We start from the raw sequence: 21,802 nt of genomic DNA, 5'->3' as shown, positions 1-21,802 counted from the left end.
GTGACAAGCGGTCTAGCTGAGAAATCTGATTTTGCATTAACGGCTTTCATCTAAAGCAGGATGCATGAGAACCTTTCAAAGATAGTTTATATCTTTTCAAGGCTGGAAGCTTTGCATTTACAATCTTAGTGCTGCAGTCCCTTTCTGATTTCAGGTAAATTTATATACCTGCCTCCCTGTCTTGGGAGCAAAAATGTAATAAAGATTCCCCATGCTGTCATCTTTATTTAAATTATTTCAGTTCTGTGAGATTTTTGTTATCTTATTTTTTTTTAAATGTAATCTGAGCACTTTCTTTATATTCTGAAAGATAGAGGCTATTACGAGATGAATATATTATTCATTTGATTAAAATTATTTAGATAAGAAGTTATTACTGTTTATGTTTGCTTTCAGATATTAGCTTATTCTAATTTTTATCCATTTTTCAAAATATCAGTTGTATATGATTTCTTATTTTTGGAATTTATTATGTAAATGAATATTCAGATTTCCAGACACTATATGGTTTCATTTGGTAAAGCTTTATATTATTTCAGTAGAATAAAGATGAGAAAGATGATGATCAGCTACTTAAAACGTATCTACTGTTGCTCACTTTAGAGAAGGAAATGAAGTGGAAACAATTGGGAAGTGTTTGAATTAGGCTCTAGTTACTCAAATGTGGATTATTTTCCAAAAGAAAACCAGTGACTGTAAGACAAAACACGTTTGGTTTTTGCATGTGATAGTTTTTGCTCTTGTATATGCTTTTTGAACAGTCCATTTGATAAAGCTTGAATGGAAAAAATAAAACTCCCTGTCTGCAGCGGCTGTTGGTGGTCATTACTTAAAAGGCCAACGTGTCCATCTTTCGAATTCTTGGCACATTCACCTGCAGTGAGTATGCAGGAAGCTGAGGTCGCCACTGGCTACGTGAATGACAGTGTTTAATTTGCAGTAATTGGAATCCCAGATCACTTAGTCACCTAAATCAAAGCATGATGGATTTCTTTCTCAGGAATAAATAAAAGTAAAGTATTACCTTTGGGTAAAAGAATGTCTATTCCCTAATTTTTCACAAGATAAATCAGGGAATAGACATTCTTTTACCCAGAGGGACTCGAAATAATATTTAAGTAGCAAACTCAAGTATAAATTTCTCTTAAAAAGTTTAGTTTTCAGAGAAATTTTCATAAATACCTCACAAAGCAAAGTGTGCTTTCATCCTTCGCAAGAGTCCACAGCTTATTTCTAGAATACATTTTAAAGTGTTTTGTCTTTTTACGGTTCAGGGGACCCTGGTGGGTTTATGATAAAATGAATCCTGTTTCCCAAGTGATTTGAATATTACTTATAAATCCCACTGATATTTTTTCCAGAATGGGAATAGCTTTATTATCTTTCTTATTTGAAATGGATAGTGTTCACCAGAAGACATTTAGACAGTATAGAAAAGTATACCAGAGAAAATAAAAGTCACTTACAATCCTGTCACTATTACTACTGTCATTCACATTTTGGTGTGTGTCCTTTCAGACTTTTTTCTACTTACATTTATGTATATGTTTTATTTTGAAATAAATGTGAAATTACGCCATGTATATTGTTTCATAATTTTTTCATCTATTTATTTTTTTGAACATCTTAATTTACTGTGAAAATGAAAATAGATTGGAAGAATAATCATTTAAATGGCTGTATAAGATTCCACTGTGTCTATACTCTTTTGAGACAGGAGGTTTAAGACTTTAGTCCCATCTTATGGATGACAGGAGTTGTAATTGATCGGCATTAATTGTTTTTCTCAGTTCTTTGTAACACTTGGCAACATTGTTCTTATTCCTCATTGCCTGATTCCCTTTGCCTTTCACTGGACAATAGGAATTTTCTCCTTACTTGAAGTTTCAGAAAATGTGTGGCTTTTAAAACTTAGTGCCCCTCCTCTCATTGTCCCTCAACTAAATATTTCCTGGGAGACCTACACTATTGTTTTTACAGTTTGTACACCTCTAAAATTTCCAGTTAGAAAATGTCTTATTTAAACGCTTAAAGTTATTTAAAACCATTTAAGCTTCTGATTCATTGATTCTTTGTAGAACAGAGGTCTTTAAAATGCGTACCTGGAAAGGGTGGATAACCATACCACTATTTTTAATTTAGCTCAGTTTTTTACGTTTAAAAGTATGTTGGCTGTTTAAGATTTAATTCTAAGTAAAACTGCATTTTTCATATCCAGTTAGTGTCAAGTTGGTGTCTTCAATCCAGTCCTATCCAGAAAATATTTTCCAATTAACTGTTGCAGTTAGACCAAACATTAAAGTTGCTGAATATGTTTTGCATGCCCCACTTTTATTCTTTTAGACTCCAGAGTAGCTTGCAGATCTGTATAGCTTGGTTTCCTCGTCACGTCTCTTCACCTGCAATATGAAGAAGCAATTCCAAATAGAAGTGCTGTTTTTTTTTTAAAAAACAAAACAAAAAACCCCCTAGCGTAGCACATCTAAATGTTATGTGGCACTTGTGATTTTTAATAGTTAATTACCTGTTAATATGACACTCAAAAGTAAATGTTTCAGCCACCTTGGAGGCAGAGAAAGATATACCTCACTTGTCTGGCAGGTATAAAGCAGACTGTTAGCAACGACCACAAATATCTTCGTTGCTTTCATCGTTACAATTTTATTGAAGTCAGTATGCAGAAAGTGGTTTTAAAACATTTATTTATCATTTATACGTTGCCAGCTAGAGCGATTTGTACCAGAACGGTATAAATATTGTACTCCCAACTTGCATCATTCAACTCTGTGATTTTGGGTCACACTTTCCCCTGAACCTTAATTTTTCATGCTTTTGTCAGTCTCTGCCAGGGTCTTAAAATCATTTAACATAGGCCTTTTTTTTTTTAATTAGCATTAAATGAGAACTCATGAATACTTCATGAAGTCCAATTCATCACTTTGTTAATTCGGTATTCAGTGAGTCTGAATAGCATCTCTCAACTAATGGAGCTTTTTGATCATGAAACAAGAAAAACAGCATTTTAGGCTTGTGGATTCAGTGCTTAAGGCTCTTGGCTCAGTTGTGTGTGGACAGTTGTATGCATTTTTCCAGCTCAGTTTAAAATATTGAGAGATGGCCAGATTGTAAGTTGGAAGCTAACCGTTACTGATGTTATTTTATTGACCATTAAAGCAAAGATTGTGTGTGTGCGTGTGCCTGTGTGTGTGTGTGTGTATTTATGTATATATATTGGGTCGGCCAAAAAGTTCGGGTTTTTCCGTAATAACACACAGTGAGAGAGAGTGTACTTAATTAAAGCATGCTGGTGATAGTATGATTTATTCTCAGTTTTCATTCAAAGGGTCAATTTGATAAAGGGTTTGGATATGTAAGACTGTTGTAGGGACTACCCTGGTGGTCCAGTGGTTAAGACTTCGCCTTCCAATGCATGGGGTATGGGTTCGATCCCTGGTCGGGGAGCTAAGATCCCACATGCCTCAGGGCCAAAAAAACAAAACATAAAACAGAAGCAATATTGTAACAGATTCAATAAAGACTTAAAAAATGGTCCACATCAAAAAAATCTTTAAAAAAAAAATAGACTGTTATAGAAGTCATACAAACTGATAAAACTGTTCTGTCCAATAACAGCCTGTAGCCACATGTGTCTATTTAATTAATTAAAATTTAGTCCCTCAGCCTCACTAGCCACATTCCAAATGCCCAGCAGCCACATGTGGCCCCAGCTGTCGTATTAGTTTCCTGGGGCTTCTGTAACAGGTTACCACAACCTGGATGTCTTAAAACAACAAGAATTTATTTTCACGCAGTTTTGTAAGCTAAAGTCCCAAATCAAGGTTTGGCAGGACCGTGCTTCCTCTGATGGATCCAGGGAGAATCTTTCCTTGCCCCTTCCCGCAATCCTGGGGGTTTTTGGCTGGCAGCTGCGTCCCAGTTTCTGGTGGTTCTGCTTTCGTGTTCACGTGGTCATCTTCCCTCTGTGTTTGTTTCTCTGTGTCTTCTCATCTTTTAGGACTCAGTCATATTGGATTTAGGGCCCACCCTAACCCAGTATGACCCCATCTTAATACATCTGCAAAGACCCTGACTCCAAATAAGGTCACATTCACAGGCACTGGGGTTAGGACTTCAACATAGCTTTTGGGTGGGAGGACACAATTCAACCCAGAGGAGCTGCCATGTTGGACAGTGCAGATACAGACCCCTTCATCATTGTAGCAGGTTCTATTGGACAGTGCTGCAGTAAGACGATTTTTAAAACTATGTCATGATTTGATAATTTTTTAAGGTTTCTATATGGCAAAACACCATGGAACTACTACAGCAAAACGTTTGGGGCAACTTATTTTGACACTTTCTGGTTTCTCTTAATTTCCATTGTGCAATCTGTTCCATCTTTGATTTACATGCACCTATGCATATGTATGAATTTGTGGTATCTCATCACCCTGGGGCTGTGTCAGTTTCCTAAGTTACCTGCCATGTCATGATTTAAACTATGTACAGAGATAGTGTTTCTTTAAGAACAATTTGAATGGAAGATTAATTTAGAAATGTACAGAATTCCTGCTATTTTATTATTTCCATTTTTATATTGCATCTTTCTCATGGTTCTAGTTACATGTTAATTTTGATCAAATAGAAAAAATTTATAAATTTGTCAAAGTCTGAATCTATAGCAATAAAAGGATCTAAATGCATCCCCCAAAAGCAGTCTACCAAAAAATTATGCAGTGACTAACTTTGCAAAAGGAAAGTGGGAAAAATAAATGCTCATCATATCATCTCTCTTATACTGTTCAATCTACAGCTGGTGGTTACCTCACGTGCATAAGTGGACTCAGAGACAGATTAGATTGATTTACAGCTCTGCTTTTTAAAGATTTTTTTATTCCTTTATTATTATATATTTCAGGGTAATTTGGCTAGCCTACTTCTAGCCAAAACTGTGTTGTCAGTGTTCTCAGCATGAAGCTCTTTAGGAATTTCAGCAGAGGCATGTTACTTAGATACGGAGAAGTTAGTTTGGAGGTACTTCACCAAAACCGCTTGCAGACCCCCGTGAGCAGAGCTGCCAGTGGTGGGAGATCAAAGGAGCCTCCGAGGTTGGTCACGGGCCACTGGGAGCTCCACACAGTGTGAGGGATGATGTCTACAGAAATGAAGAATTACTGTCTCTAGTCTCCCTGGTTTTCTGCCTATTCTTGAGAGCCACCGTGGTTTACCTAATACTATTCCATACGCTGATTTATTAAGAAGGCCAGAAGAACATCTGTGCGTGGCCAAGCTGCATCTACGACAGCTGGTGGCTCATGCTTGAGGTCATTAACATCTGATAATGTCACCAAAGATTCTGTTGGGAAAGTTTGGAAATAAAGGAACCAAGTCTAGAGAAAAAAAATCTCGAGAACAGTTTGAGCTTATTATAACGAGTGCTTTATTCATTTCTATTAGCCTTTACTGCCTCCGTTAAGCTATGGAAACTGTTCCATGTCAGCATTATCGGTGAGTGATGATGAGTCGTGGGCCTTGCTTATCTGCAGGTTGCTTGTCTAGCCACTTCCCCATCTGGAACATACATGGAGAATCAAAATGTAAGGTTTAAAAACAAAAAAAGGAAAGAAAACTTGCCTCTTAGCAGCTAAAATGGGCTTGAATCCAGGTGCTAAAGTTCATGCCTTCCTCGTAGGAAAGCCACGTGGGCCGTGTGGTATAAGGAGAAGAAAACTTTGGTGCTCAAGTAAAAGGATAAAGCGATCTGGAAATGACATGTGAGTGGAAGGAGCCACATCATCTTGCTGCATGTGCGGCCGACATTCAGCACAGCCCCCACGGACGAGGGAGACTGGGCGTGAGGAAGGAAGGTGGACCGGGGTGGGGAGGTGCTGATATCAGACCTAGAGCAACCTTCCGACCACAGTCCACTAGCGACTGGATCCTTTTATAAGCCTAAAAAAAAAAAAAAATAGTGCAGGGAACCTGGACTCTACAGGCAAGCCGGCTCATATCCCAGGATCACGTGCTAATCGTGTGACCTTGGGCAAAGCCCTGAGGTCAGCAGAGCTCAGCCTCATCAGGAGCGTGAATTGGGGCCCGTGTAGAAGCCTAAGCACACGGCCTCTCTGCCCCACTGCTCTTCAGCCCATCACACCTTGCCCAAAGCAGATGTCACCAAAAAGAAAGGTAACAAATAAAGTTTTAACAAAATCTTAAAAAAAAGAGTCAACCCTACTGATCCAAGGCAGAAGACCCTAAACATCTCAGCAGACCCTGGGCGCACAGAGCTTCAGGCCGGCTGTAGTTGACATTGGTAATGGCAGTGCTGAATTTGTCAAGGAATTGGTCAAAAGACATTCATTATACTCTCATATAGGAAAATGTAGAATCCATTTAAAATATTGCTATTCAAAATTGTTTTAAAGCAATAAAAAAGATTCTGTTCCCGGGTAAATTACAGTTATCTGCCAGATTCACAGTATTGGAACAGGTCTTCAAGACCGTGGAATGAGAATCCATTTAAAACGCCTGTTCAAGGGATACTCTAATGTTAGGAGAGTAAAAACTTTCTAATGGCTGCCTTTCTCTAATAGAATGCGGAGCAACACTTATTCATAGGAACCCACGGAGAGAGCCTCACTCCAGTGGCGCCCCTATTCAAGATTTCCTTGGTATAATGGGAGAATAAAATGGGTTTTGAGGCCTGGTACAATCATGCGCATTTTTGTTTGTTTTGTTAGAGACAAAACTAAACAACAGGGTATCTGGAAAGCCAGCAGCATTTCGTGGGCTCCGCTGATCGCTGCACACAGCGGGCTGCCTTATCCAGTTACAGTCTAACCGATAATGACCGGGCTGTTTTCACCTCGCCCCCAACCGCTCCTGCTTTTCTTCCTCCTTCTCCTGCATGATTCTATGCATGAAGGCAAATTTGGGAGGAGGCATTACACCTTAAAATTAGCTTTGCACAGAGCCACAGGTTAGCTGAAGAGCATCATCAGATAGGTCGGGAAATCAAAAGCACAGTTTTTAGGATGGAAAAGGGGTGACATCGTGTAGGACCGGGGATGCTGCCTGGGGGGGAATAGTGAGCTGAGACTCAGAAATCGATTTGTTAGCTTTTACCCCCGAAAAAGTATTTATATTAATGGTAATTTTCTCCAGCCTAACTAAGAGCGGATTCTGCTGTATGCGGAGGCGGGTGCCCAGCCCCTGGGCCAGCGCGGTTTGACATGGAGGCCCGCCGAGCTGTTTCCCGGGCTCTGTCAGAAACGCTCTGCTCGCAGGTCACGTTCTAGCAAACTGCTCCGAGAGCCCCAGTGGAAGCAGGGTCAGCATCTCAGCATCTCAGTGGCCGAATCTCCCATCCAACCGGGAGGTGGGCAGAGCACCTGCTCTCACTTATCAGAGGATGCTGGCGGTGGTCCCACCCCAACTCGCCAACCTCAGGCAGGAAGTGAGCTGTGTCGGGGAAGGTCTGGAGTGTCCAAAGGTCTGAAATGTCTGTTCTTATTTAGAGTGCTGTTTGCACAGTTGACACTGAGCGCCAAGTGGAGAAATTGGTCCCCTTTCCTTTCTGCCCTTTCTGTTAAGTTTTCCAAAAGCCACCAGGGGGCAGAAAGAAACTTCCTTGCCTTTTCCTTTTTTCTTTTTTTTTTTTTTTCCTTCTGATTATACATGGAAAGGTGAACTTTTTTTCTGGTCCACGAGGGCCAGTGTTTTTGATATAAATTATGCTTCCCATATCTGTGATTTTTTTTTTCAGATTTGGGATGTGTTTGAATTGTTCCTTCTGCAACTAAGGCGATCGTGAGGGGGGAAACTGCACATACACAGCATTTTATATTGGTTAATGATGTAGTTACAGGACCCCCAGGCCTGACGCAGTATCCTAATCTCTCCTTTGTTATCCTCCGTGTTTCCAGCCTCACGGGGCTAGTGCAGGCCCTCAGTACCTCTTATCTGCATTACTGCAAAAGCCTTTCAGCCAGTCTCCTCCTGGCTTCCTCCAGTCAGTTTAACTGCCCCACGCAGCGCCCATCTGATCCGGCCCTCCTGGTCCCACGTCAGACAGCACCTCATTCCCTGCCAGCTAAAGCCTAAGCTGCCCCACCCGTGTGCCCCGACTTCTCAACCTTTCCTCCTGTATCCCCCTTCCATCAGCTCCAGTCCCAACGCTTTTCTTCCGGTGCCTTGATCGCTGGGTCTGCTCCCTCACCAGTCATGGCTAACCCCTTCCAGCGGCATACATTCAGATCTTCAAGGTCAGATCAGGTGCTACCTCCTCACGAGAGCCTTGTCTACAATGTCTGAATTCCATCTTCATTTAGCAATTATTTCTTAAGGCTCGAGAAAGCCAACACAACTGGGGCCCTAGGAATGATGCATGTGGCTCTTGGTAGAGGCAGCAAAAGACTGGCCTCGTTGGGGAAACCTCCCCAGAGAACGTGTGCTGGTGTCATGGGGCTGCTGAGACCCAGCCTCCAGGACGTCAGGCGATGGGGCTGCTGAGGCCCAGCCTCCAGGACGTCAGGCGGGGTCTGCCCCTCAGAGTTAGTTTCCCAGCACAGGGTGGAAATGGGTAGGAAGCCCTTCCAAGAAGCAAGTCCAAGGTGGACCATATGAAACTTTGCAGACTCTTAACACATATGAACAGTGAGAGAAATGAATGCACAGAGGACCCCGTGAACAACTAGGGGTTGACATGCCTCAGCAGGGAAGGGCACATGAGGGCACATTTGGCTGCTGGTAGAATGGTTGCTTTGTGTAATGCATTCCTGGCCTAATGGGCATGTGGATCCCAGTCCTTGGGGGCAGGCCTGTTTTGGTTTAGAGCTTGCACACGAAAAAAAATACAGGGTGCACAACATGAGTTGAAAATTCTTAAAGGAGATCAGTGCAATCCCTGTTTAATTTGGTCTTTTCCTCTGAAATTCACTTCACATATGGGAAGACATTCTTGCAATGGACACAAAGGCATTTTTACACATGCTGAACACTCTTCACCCTGGGAGAAGTCCTTGCACCTAATTGAGATGCTTAAAGGGGAAAAGCCTTGCAAACAAAGTTCTGCCAAGTACAGAAAAGAGTTCTCACCACCATCCAGGTGGCATTTGTAACACGTCTCCTCTTCAGGGTCTCACTCGTCCATGGATTCCTCCACTGCATTCGGGTAGGGGTGCTGAAGTGCAGCTAAACATAACTTGTGAAGATTTCATTGCTATTTACTTTACTTGGTCTTAAATTCACGAACTCTTCCCAATTTTATGAGGTGCTGCTTTTTCTTGAAGCTCATGAGGCCTTCAAGGACAGGCCCGACCATGTGAGGCATGTTGCGCAAGGCATTTGGACCATGAGCTGCTCAAGAGACTCACGCACAGTGCCATTTGTAGAGAATCACCACGCCTCCCACTAGCAGAACATGTGCGTTACGCCTGGCTGGCCAGGAGAAGTGCTTCCAGGGCAAGCGGCCCAGCGCGTCCTGGACCTGCAAAGCAGCATCTCTCCTGGAGGCCCGGGGCTCCCAACCTGCTTGCTCTTGGAAAGCCCAGTGCAAAACCCACATCACATACCTATACTTCATTCGTTCACTTCTTGACGGATATATCCATCCAACAACTATCTGAGCACCTGTTCTCTGCCAGGTGGTGTGCTTGCCACTGAGTGAACAAGACAGAGGGAGTTCCCATCTTCCTGGAATTACAGTCTAGGGAGAGAGACAGATAATTTACAGGTAAACAAGTAGACAAGATTGCTGTATTGTCCCCAGTTGTACAAAAGGCCACTTTAAATGGGGTGGTTAGGGAAGGCCTTTTTGAAGCAGTGACAATAAATGTGTGTGGACAAAAAATTGTCACTCAAGGGAGAGAGGCATGGACATATATACACTAACAAACGTAAGGTAGATAGCTAGTGGGAAGCAGCCGCAGAGCACAGGGAGATCAGCTTGGTGCTTTGTGACCGCCTGGAGGGGTGGGATAGGGAGGGTGGGAGGGAGGGAGACGCAAGAGGGAAGAGATATGGGAACGTATGTACATATATAACTGATTCACTTTGTTATAAAGCAGAAACTAGCACACCATTGTAAAGCAATTATACCCCAATAAAGATGTTAAAAAAAAAAAATTGTCTCTCGCCGTCTGCCTCTACAAGGTCACTAGCCGCCGCAGTCGCTGACCTTCAACACCCGCTGAAAGGAGTTCAGGGTGGAGATCAGGAATGAGGCCCTCTGTGCCCTGGGGAAAACTGGCAGAACAGGGCTTCAGGGAGTGAGATATTTTTCAGGAGGAGGTTTTATGAGCCCACGTCTTGCACCTCCTCAGATCTAGAAAAGCACTAAGATCATGAACGGAGACATCTGCTCCTCGTGACCAGCAGCGGCCTTCTGCTGAGACGTGCGCTTGACTGCACGCACCCCCTTCACCAAAATCCTATGTAACACTGACCTTCCCCCCACCCCTTCGGAGCAGTTCCTCAGAGCTCTCTGAGAGGCTGTCTCCTGGGCTGTCGTCCTTCCTCATTTTGCCCCAGATAAAACTTCACTCACAACTCTCACAATTGTGCATGTTTTTTTCAGTTGACCGTGTGTTGAGTGTCTGAAACTGTGACCACATGCACACCTGGAGTTCATAGAGATTCAGAGGTGGGACAGTTGCTTCTCGGAGGGTTAGCCTCAAAACCAGGAGATGGAGAGTGAGCCCGACTAAGAGCACAGGTGAAGCCCAGCGGATGTCCTTAGGAAGAAGATCGAAGGCAATCAGAGTGGTTTCCTGAGAGAGGTGATCTCTGCCCTGCTGTCAGTTTTAGGAAAGGAAGATCAAGGTGGTCCCAGCAGAAGGAATGGTTTAAGATCCCGTGCGGAGGCAGAAATACAGGGCATGTGTGGGAGCAGCATGCAGTTTCTGCTGAAATACAGAGAACTTGAAAGAAAGTCATGGCGCTACAGCTGGACAGGCCGAGGGGACATGTCACGATGGGTAGACTCGGACGTGCCGTTGTTGGCAAGCCCCAGGGGTCACTTTCAGTGAGGTGAGAGTGGCCATGGCTGGACGGACGGATGGCCTGTGAGGAGTCTCCCTGGCAGAGAGGAGAGGAAGCCACGGCCTCGTCTCCCAGGATAGAAATGGAGCCCACCCGCGCGAAACCCGCAAGCCCAGATTCTCTCTTACCATCAGCTAAACCGGCTTGTTGTTTTTACCAGGAGGCCTAGTTTGGAATATTCGAGAATCCCGAGCCTCTCCTATAGGGAGCACCCAGTGTGAGGGGGCGGCCGGGAAGAAAGGCAGAGACTCCGACAAGAACAAGCCCCGGAGGATGAAACTGGGTGATGGCATGACCAACAAATAGGATTTGTCAGAGGAAAAAAGACAAACATGAGAAAGGACTAGAGGAAATCTGAAATTATGCATATACCTGCTGTTAAAAATATAGGCATTCTCAGCTAAGGTCACTTCATAGTCATTTTCTTTGAGAAGATATATGGATATCCATTTCAGATCATTTTTTCTTCTTCTAGAAGTATGGAAACATGATAATCAAGGTGACTGCTTCCTGTCTTAAATGATAAAGAGAAAGCAAATATCCATTTTATTTAAATTGTGGCTTTGGGTTTTTTTCCTCCCCTTTGTAAGAGCAAAACTGGAAAGTCCCCACCTACACCTTTCTTATGTGTAAGGTGACTTTTGTCTCCTGCCTGGGCCTTACCTGTCCCTGCATCTGTTTGGTTGAGGCCTCCGTCTCCCCACTCAGAAGGGCCCAGCAGCTCTAAGACACCAGACACATGCTCCGCCCATACCCCACTCACCTCTTTTATGTGCTCCCATTAGATACATAATCGAATGGATCTAATGCAACGTCTCGGGGGGGATGGGTAATCTAGGAAGTCACCCATATCAAGACTCCAGGGGCCCGGTCTGGAATAAGACACCTTGCTGGATGTTGTCCTGGCTACGAAATCTGGTACTAGCGCCCCATTTCCTCAGGGGGATGTGGGACCACACATTCCACACCCTCACAGAGCTCCCACGGACTTTAATAAGAGACAAGCGACTGAAACCACATGCCATGCTTGGAAAATGTCTGGGCTGCCCTGCATCCCGCCTCTGGGGGAAGGGGATCTTTTACTGCTCCTAGAGCCAATCAGGGACAATGAAAACCAAATGTGTCCCCATTGCATGCAAGCTCACATAGATATATTCACACACACACACACACACACACACACACACGCCCCTTGCAAATATTATGTGTGCAGGTCGAGGGCAGTTACTGCAGCTGAAATGTCAACTGTTGACAGGTCTGTAGAAGGCAGAATGCTCAGGACTTGAATCATTCTCTCCACCACGTTCTTTCCTCCCTGCTATGGCTGAAAAACACCGACTTTGTCACCAAAGTGTATTCTGTGGGAGAATGGCTGCTTCCATATGCAGCTGACAAAATGTTGTCTGCATCGAAGGTAGCTTGTATTTCCAACTCTGCAAATATTCTTCATATTTTCTTACACCTCACCCACAGGACCTGTCATCGTTGCTCCGCTGTCAGAGAAGGTGCAGGGCTTTGCGTGTCCCCCGCGGTCAGGAGCTGTGACTGACCCTCTAGCAGAGGCAGGGGATTCCCACTTCTGAGAAGTGCTCTGGTCTGCAGCGCCCCTGTGACAAGCAGATTTCATCTTGCATGATGAAGAGCTGAGAGTCGCCGCAACCCCTGTGACTGGGACGCAGGGGTCGGGGGAGGGTGACACCTGCTCATGGACCCGCCCAGGACCCCAGCCTCTTGGTATACATGCCTTCGCTGGAACGTTTTGGCCAAAGTTGGTGAAGGTTTTTGGCCCCGTTTAGGGTGAAGGAGTTGTCAGTACACACCATGTGGGACAGCTTAATAAGTATTCCTTTATTCCGGCAACAGCCCCCGGTTTCTGTCTCTTCCAGCAGTGCCATCCATGCTCGTGGGGTCACCTGTCATCCTCTCCTGTGCCCCCAGCTCCACTTGCTAACGCCGCCATACTTCAGCTCCTCCAGTGTCACTTGGTTCTCCACCCCCAGCCCCTGCTTCTTCCCTCTGGGCCCACGAATGGCATCAGTTCCCCCGTCGTCCACCTTGCAGCCTCAGTGACCTGTCATTGACTCCTCTCTTTTGTGTCCAACATGGAACCACTTGAAAAACACTGTCAGTTCCAACTCCAGTGTAGTTATAGCATCTTTATCCTTCCGTTCCCTTGACGCTGGTTACGTTTGCTCTCAGCTCATCTAGTGCAGTAGGCTCCTTACTGGGCTGGCTAGCTTCAGTCTCCCCAATCCTCCTGATGTCTTGCTAAATAACAAGCAAAGGACATTTTTTCCTAAAATAAGATAATGCCTTCCATGCGTTTTCATTGATTCCTGATATTTCTTTGAGTTGACCTCTTATTGTACAATTAAATGCTAACCTTAAATTTTTAACCTCACACCCGTTAGGATGGCTGCTATCAAAAAGCCAGAAAACAACAAGTGCTGGCAAGGATGTGGAGAAATGGGAGCCCTTGTGCACTGTCGGTGGGAGTGGTGCAGTTATGGAGAACAGTATGGTGGTTCTTCAAAAAGTTTAAAATAGAATTACCATATAACCCAGCAATTCCACTCCTTTCTGTATATCCAAAAGAATTGAAAGCAGGATTTCAAAGAGATAGGTGTACACCCAAGTTTATGGCATTATTCACAATAGCCAGAGGGTGAGGGCAGCCCAGATGAACGAGTGAAAAAAATATGAATACATACAGTGGAATATTTTTCAACCTTAAAAAGGAAGGAAGGAAATTCTGACACATGCTGCAACATGGATGAAACTTAAGGATATTATGTTGAGTGAAACAGGCCTGTCACAAAAAGACAAATACTGTTTGATTCTATGTGTATGTCTGGAAGTCAAATTCTGGAAGTCAGAGAGTAGGATGTTAGTTGCCAGGAGCTGGGGGGGAGGGGGAAATGGGGAGTAGTGGCTTTGTGGGTACAGAGTTTCAGTTTCGAAAGATGAAAAAGTTCTCGATATTGGTTGTACAACAATGTGATTATACCTAATACTACAGAACTGTACACTTAAAAGTGGTTAAGATGCTAAATTTCATATTATGTGTATTTTACCTCAATTAAAATTTAAAAAAATTTTTAAAATTTTTTACATTATGACATAGCAGCCTGGTTGTCTTTTGTGCTGTTTCACGAAGATGGATTTCAGTATTTGGGAGAGGTTAACTCTGAAAACTACATGGAATTTGTAGAGTAACAAAATGTAAATTTTAAGGGCAAAAAGTCCTCTCTTCTAAGAAGGATGAATTAGATTCATGCAGTAAATGTATACTATTTATAAGATTCTTTTAGACAAAGCTTTCCAATCGAAACTTTGTCCTGCTGTTGACGTGACCAAAGGCCAGTGTTTCTACTTAGCCCAGCATTTTCAGCAAGTGTAGGTAGCTGAGGATCCCGAATCTCAAGAGGGTAAATTGTGGGAGTTCGTTCTGATGTTGAAGCGCAAAAGGATGTGAGAGAAGTTACACAGACCTGGACCAGGCCTCTGACCATTTATCGGGAGATTTTCCATCCCCATTTCAAAGGGAGAGAAAGAATAATAAGAACCGGTGTCCAGACCATTTTAATAAATACAAAGTTCCCCAAAAGGCCCACCATTCCAGACCTTACGTCTCCTGCCAAATCCTGTAAAAATAAAGATTAAACCGTACAGCATATTTGTTTTGTTCTGATTGCTGTTATTTTGTTTGGGTAATAGAAGTCCCCTGGCATCTGGCCTAAGAGTGTGCTGACGGCTCCAGCTTTGATACCCTCCGCTCCTGCCCTTGAAAAGGAATCATTTCTTCCTTGGCCGAATAATACTCTCCTTTCCTGGAGTGACACACTTGGCATCACTCAGGGGGAGCAGGACAGCGCTAGGCTTTCACGGTGATGTACTGGGTTCTAGTACCAGCCGGCCCGGGGCTCAGATTCTTCATCAATTCTCAAGATTTTGTATTTTTAAGTAATTTCCAGCTTGCGGAAAATTTGCAAGAATAGAACAAAGAAGCCCTGCAAACCTTTCACCCCAGTTCTTCAGTGGCTGACACTTTGCCTTTCCCTCTCTGTGTGTCTCATATGATCAGAGGGCCATGATCAGAATGAGGAAATTAACCATGGGCACAACAGTATCTTCTACGGCATGTCTAATCTCACCGATCTTCCCAATAATGTCTTCTATAATAGTTTTTTCTTTCCAGTCTAAGATTGCTCATTGAGTACATTTAGGCAGTAAAGACGCATTCATTTTTGACCACCAGTTAAGCAAGGCAGCCCTTCCCCGTCTTTCCCACTCTCGAGGAGAAAAAGAAGTCAGTGATTACAAAGAATTGGAGTAGAACAAGATTCACTTAGTGTTTCCAGGCTATATGAGTCAATTATAGTTTACTCTTTAAAATAAGATGAATTTATAATATGACTTTATATTATCAATATATATTACTCTATAATATAATTGAAAATGGCCTAAGATAAATGAGAATGTTCATTTGATTCTTCGTTGAAAACTCCTTAAATAGTAGTTTCACAGGTAGCAGTCACCAAAAATTGTCCCTCTGCGGGAGTTATGACGCAAACACTTTAGTGATAGGCATAGTCTTGTCTGTAGGCTAAAATTACTGCTGCATCACTGTGTTAACCAAACAACTCACAAGAAATTGAACAGTAAAAAGAAAGAATAGAGAAAATGGTCAGAAGAAAAGTTCATAGACTGGGGGTGGGAAGAGGGCCTCTGATGATCCTGTGAGGGCCACCGTCCCTTGTCTACACATCCAAGTTCAGGCTGGATTAAACCTCTTGGAAAATATTGCCTGTGCTGTTACTCTGTGAAACATACACTCATTTCTCTAGGAATGAAGCCTCTCAAAGGAGGAAATGTTGAGTTTTCAGAATCTGATGGTTGGAAGGAGGGAGTTATAATAATTGTCGTTATAATGCCCTTCTTCCCTGCTCCCCGTCCCAGAGGCTAGTGGGGGGGGGGCGATGTGGGCATGTGTGTAGGGAGGTCCTTCTCAGGGTATCTTTGGTCAGGATATACTTCTTTATGCCAAAGAGGCTTTCATGTAAGAGGGAACGGCAATAGTGTGTCACATAGCAGGAATGCCGAACTTCCGAGAATTGTGATTAATCGTTTCAGATGTTATTAATTTATCAAGATTATTGAAAGGTGTCAGTGGGTCATTAAGGGTGCTTGGTATCAGATTGGAAAGGAGAGACTAGAACCTTTGGAAAGTATGGGTTATTCCATTAAAAAAAGAAAAGAACATTTTATTATGGAAAATTTCAAACATACAAATTAGAGAGAAGAATATAATGAACCCCATGTACCTATCACACAGTAATCTCATGGTGTTTCATCTACTGCCCTTTATGCCGAATCCCCTCCCCTGTGCTGAATTATTCTGAATAAAACTCTGATATCATGTCGTTTCATCAATAAATATTGCAGTATGTACATTTAAAAGATATAAGCTTTAAAAATAATTAACCACAAAACCACTAGCATCACATCATCCATTTTTGCAATCATCAATAATTCTTTAACATCACTGAATATATCTTCAGTGTTCGCATTTCCTCAATTATCTTATCAATTGTTTTACAAATTGTGTGTTCAAATTAGGATCCAAATTAGGTCCATACATTTCAATCAATTGATATGTCTCTCAAGTTTAGTTTAATCCGTAAGTGCCTTCTGCACATCTTTTTCCCTTGGAAGTTATTTGTTGAAGAAACCTGGTCATTTGTCCTGCAGAGTCTCCCAAAGTCCAGGTTTTGTTGACTGCATCCCCATAGCGTCATTTAACTCGTTCCTCTTTCCCCTGTACTACTAGTAAATTGCTGGTTCTATCTCAAGCCTTAATTAAATCCAAGTGTTTTTTTTTCTTTTTCTTTTAAATAAGACTCCTTCATAGGTGATGGTGTGTTCTCCCAATAAGAGTCAAAAAATGACTTGTTATGTCTCTTTTTTTTTTTATTTTTTATTAGCAGCCATTGGTCATCATTGCCTAGATCCATTATTTAAGTAGGGGTTGAAAATGGTGATATTCTAATTTTATCATTCCACCTTCACTTTTTATCTATAGAGATAGCTTACCCTCATCAACTACTTGGCCCCAAAGTACAGTTCAAATAGAAAAGCTAGGTAAAGTGCTTCGTTTTTGCTCTTTATTTAGCAACTTTCAAAATAAGGAGTTGGTTTCCTAGTGTATTCCAAAGATAACCATTGAGTTTCTTTTAAAATATCATATGAACTCATGGATTTAAACAGAGTTGGTGGGTTTAATCCATTGTAGTTCTTATTCTTAAATGATTACTCAATTGTCCTATCTTTGGGAAATGGGAGCCTTTTCAAGTTTGTTGCTGTGGTCTTTTGACAGGACCCCAGGAGTCATTGATAGCTTCTTTGATTTTTGGTATGACAAGTTGCTCCAACTCATCTTGCAAATTTCTGCCCATTCCTGGAACCAGCCACTTCTCTAAGGAGTCTTAGAGCTTTTTAGAGGGAAATGGTATTTAGACACAAACCGGATACTAAGAACATTCATTGCTACTGGGTTGGGGATAACTTTAGGCCTTTTCAAGGGACAAGCCTAGAAAACACTTTTTTAAAAATAAACTATATCATGACTTCATAATGATATTTCCAATTCAAATGTAGGACTCTAGGGACTTTACTTAAGCACATCAATCTAATATGTACCTCCTTCTCTTTTCTCCCTGTTGCAAAATCCCAGTTCCCAATGATACCAACATAATTACTCATTGAATTTATCCTGCAATACACACACAGTAGTTCAGAATACTACTGCTAACACTATCACCAACATTATACTTACTGAAATGTTTCTTCAGTTAAGAGCACACTTTGTGGGGATTTGCCTGAGTGACTTAGACGCTCAATTTCTATTTGGGACATTGCGTGTACACAGAGAATTAGGCTCTCCCTTAGGATTCAGCAAAGAAAACTAGACTCTGTGAAGTTTGAGTGGCCTCATCCATGGCTGCAAAGCAGGTTTTGGAAACTGTCAAGTCTAGATGAAGTCGGTCTACAAGTATCCTTCTTAAATGGCCCATTGTCATGACTAGAGTCTTTGGTCACCTGTTGTCAGGTTTTCATGTTAAACATTATTCACCTTCCGCATAGTCTGTCTTCCTTTTAGGCCTAAACCTAATTCTGTTTGAGCTCCTGGTTTGCAGGCACAGCTTCATAGGATGTTGGATCTAAAAAGAACTGCAGATTCAGGGAACATCTAGTTCAACCCTCTTATATTACAGAGAGGGAAACTAGATCTCAGAGCTGGGTGGAATGCTTATGATATGTTTTTTTTTTTTAACCCCACGTTTGTTTATTTATTTATTTTTGGCTGTGTTGGGTCTTTGTTTCTGTGCGAGGGCTTTCTCTAGTTGTGGCAAGTGGGGCCGCTCTTCATCGCGGTGCGCGGGCCTCTCACTATCGTGGCCTCTCTTGTTGCAGAGCACAGGCTCCAGACGCGCAGGCTCAGTAGTCGTGGCTCACGGGCCTAGTTGCTCTGCGGCATGTGGGATCCTCCCAGACCAGGGCCCGAACCCATGTCCCCTGCATTGGCAGGCAGATTCTCAACCACTGCGCCACCAGGGAAGCCCGATATGTTTTTAATGAATGTGCAAGGTTACTCCTCATCAGGATGTTGTTGATGTGTCATTTAGTAGAAAGAGTTCTGAGCTCATCTTTCGGAATTTGAGTGTTCCCATCTGTAAAATGATGGGACTAGACTAGATCTGATCAGACCCTAAGCTTTCTTCTTGATTCTGGGTTGAAACCCGTCAAGGGGACATGGCCAATTTGGTGTCCTTTCAATGGCAGTCCCACCATGGAGTGACAATCATGGTACCTCAGCATGATCCACATGTATGGGCAGTCACTTACAGATGCATATAAAAAATCATTTAATAAGCTATAATAAGGCAGACACCCCTGTAAATCCCAGGCAGGTCAAGAAATAGACTTGTACCAGTTTCCCTAGAAGCCCTTCGTGTACTCTGTCCTGTTCACAAATGCCTTCCTCCCTCAAAAGTAAGTACGATTCTGACTTTTATAGGAATCACATCCTTGCCTTCCTATACTATAGTTTAGAAATCCCTCCCATTACTTCTTTAGATTTTTAGAAATCTATAGATTTTTAAGAAATCTATAGATATCCCTCCCACGTTTCTTTTTCTTACAATTTATCTGTTGAAGAACACAACTTGTTTGCAGTCGCACACGCATGTTGCAACCTAACCTGTCTCTCTGTGCCCTTATTTCCTGCAGCCTGGCAGCTAGATCCAAAGGCTTCATCAGACTCGGGTTCTTATAACGTCTTGTGTCTGCTTACGTGATGTTAGTAACTTTTAATGCTCTGTGTCTGGGCCCATTAATTCATTGGGGGGAGGGTTGCAAAATGGTGACAGTCTATCATTTATTAGCTATAATTATATTATAAGGAAATTCTCTTCATCTACTATTGGGTTACCCTTGTGGTACCTGTCATACAGGAAATTAAGGATGAATGTCTGATCTTTCCTTTTATTTACTAGTTTTCATGATAATAAACTTGCTCCTTATTCTCTGAAGGTGACTGAGAATACACACACACACACACACACACATCTGTATATAGATTATGAACTCATGGATTTAAACAGATTTAACATATTTGAACATATCCGATGAGTTTTAATGCTTTGCAATTACTAGCCTCATTGAAGCTCCAGGAGTACCATCGTTGGCCAGTGGGAGGTTAGCAAGTTCTTCTTGGTAATAGATCATTCTTTCATTCATTAGCTCATTTGCTCATTCATTTAACTGAGAGTTTTGTGTACCTATTATAGGCAAGACATAGAACTAGACAATGTAAACAGTATAAGACTAAATAAGATTTGGTCCCTGTCCACTAAAGCTTGCAGTCTACCACGAGAAATAACAGAGACAGATTGCAACTAGAAGGTTGTATCATAAAAGATATAGAAAGAAGGATGTGTTGTAGAGATTTGGAGGTAAAGCTGGTATGATATGTTGCATGACTGTCAGGTAGCCAGGCCTCTTCTTTGCTCTGCCGTCCTCAACATGTGATCTAAGATGGCTCCTCCATCTCCTGCCACAATGCTCACATCCAGCCACCAAGAAAAGCGGAGAGGGAAGGGGAAAGCAGGCTCCTGCCTTTTAAGGTCAGCACCTGAAAGTTGTATATATCACTTCCATTCTACCAATGGCCGGAACTTAGTCACACGGCCGCACCCAGCTGCAAGAGAGGCTGGGGAATGTAGTCTTTAACTGGGTGACCATGTGTCTGTTCACTCTGCTATGTGCAAACTCTGTGTAGACCATCAACTCTCCGAGTTTAATGTGCATACGAATCACCTGGGGATCTTGTTAAAATGAAGATTCTGGTTCAGTAGGCATGGGTTAGTGGGTGGGGATGTTGGAATTTGGCATTTCCAGCAAGCTCCCAGGTGGAGCTATGCCACTGGTTCTTGGACCACATTTAAGTACCACACTTAAAGGGTGCCCATGACTGCACCGGGGGACTGTCTGCTCTCAGGGTGGCTCCACCTTGCAGGCCACTGTGGTCTTCATTAATCTGTCACTGCTGCTCCTGTAGCTACTTGGGTAAATACTTTTGGAAGATGTTGAATATTTGTATTAAATACCCAGATAATGGGCCAGTGTAAAAAGTGTAATTAGAAGGTTCTTTGCCCAAAGTAATTTGTAACATAGCTTTTGTTTAGAATTTGGAGTTTTCCCTTAGGATTAGCAAGTTTGAGTAATAGTATTACTAGCATAATAATTTTTAAAATGAGTTATTTTCTAAGTAGAAAACAAATCACAGTCGCACACAGATTTCTTGGCATTATAAATATTTAGATCTGTGGCCTTCATCCAATTTTCTTCAAACCCTTTTGAAAGTGTAAATAATTATACTTTATGCCAGCATAAATAGCATTTTTATTTCCTAGAGGAATCTAAGCACTTCAAGGCCCTTTAAGTATGTTATCTTTTACATTTCGTTAATAAAAATAGAAGAAGCATCCCTGGAAGCGTCCCTTGCCTCCCTGGGGCTGGGTGAGTCCCCTCTGCCCCGCCGTCCCCTGCACCCTCCACCTCCCCAGTGAGGCCCTGAACTGTCAGCCCCAGGATGGCAGGACCGTCTCACTCTCGTTCACCTCTGCGTCCCTTAGCCTAGAACATTCCCGGTCCCCAGGGCTAGAGTTTGAAGTTCGGATCTCTGCGTTTGTTTTGTCCCCAGCAACTGGCCTTTCCTGCTTGACCTGGCAGTGCCTGGCGTAGGAGCTTTGATCTCCCTCCAGCGAGGCGCAACCAGGGCTTATCAGAATAACCCGGGGTCGTTAGGAGGATTACAAGAGCGAAGGTAAGTGGAAGCATTTTGTGAATCACAGCGTGTTATACAAACGCAATAGAGCATTACTCTGTGTGATGATGATATATTATTATAATTTCTGAGCGTTTACCGCATGCCAGTACATAATGCTCTCCTTTAATTATCATCTCATTTCACAAATGGAGCAACTGAGGATTCAGTAATTGGGCTGAGGTCACTCAGCCGACTGGCCAGAGCCAGGACTCTCACCCAGGTTGTGGGTCTCCAAAGCCTATGCTCTTAATGTGGACACACTTAAATCTGATTCCGTTATAAGGTGAGAACATATTTCGGGATGCTTTCAGGCTTGAGTCTGGATTTTTCAATCACAGTTGTATTTCGTTTCTTTTCATATTCCAAAGTGTA

The 21,802-nt window shown here is 42.7% G+C and overlaps 1 protein-coding gene across 1 annotated transcript in view; it reads left to right on the top strand.

Annotated features, from left to right (window-relative positions):
- Nucleotides 1-21,411, top strand: part of ATE1 (arginyltransferase 1) — a 177,591-nt gene extending 156,180 nt beyond the window's left edge. The window contains exon 13 of the mRNA XM_027112809.1: nt 21,305-21,411. Within this exon, the coding sequence (XP_026968610.1) occupies nt 21,305-21,345 (41 nt within the window). The 3' untranslated portion in view covers nt 21,346-21,411. The remainder of the gene's footprint in view (nt 1-21,304) is intronic.
- Nucleotides 21,412-21,802: the final 391 nt, after the last annotated feature.

The sequence above is a fragment of the Aethalodelphis obliquidens genome, unplaced genomic scaffold, assembly GCF_003676395.1.
Source record: "Aethalodelphis obliquidens isolate GAN/ISIS:26980383/991018 unplaced genomic scaffold, ASM367639v1 scaffold11, whole genome shotgun sequence".
Lineage (NCBI taxonomy): Eukaryota > Metazoa > Chordata > Mammalia > Artiodactyla > Delphinidae > Aethalodelphis > Aethalodelphis obliquidens.
The sequence above is the reverse complement of the archived record's forward strand: the minus strand, read 5'-3'. Positions and strand labels throughout refer to the sequence as shown.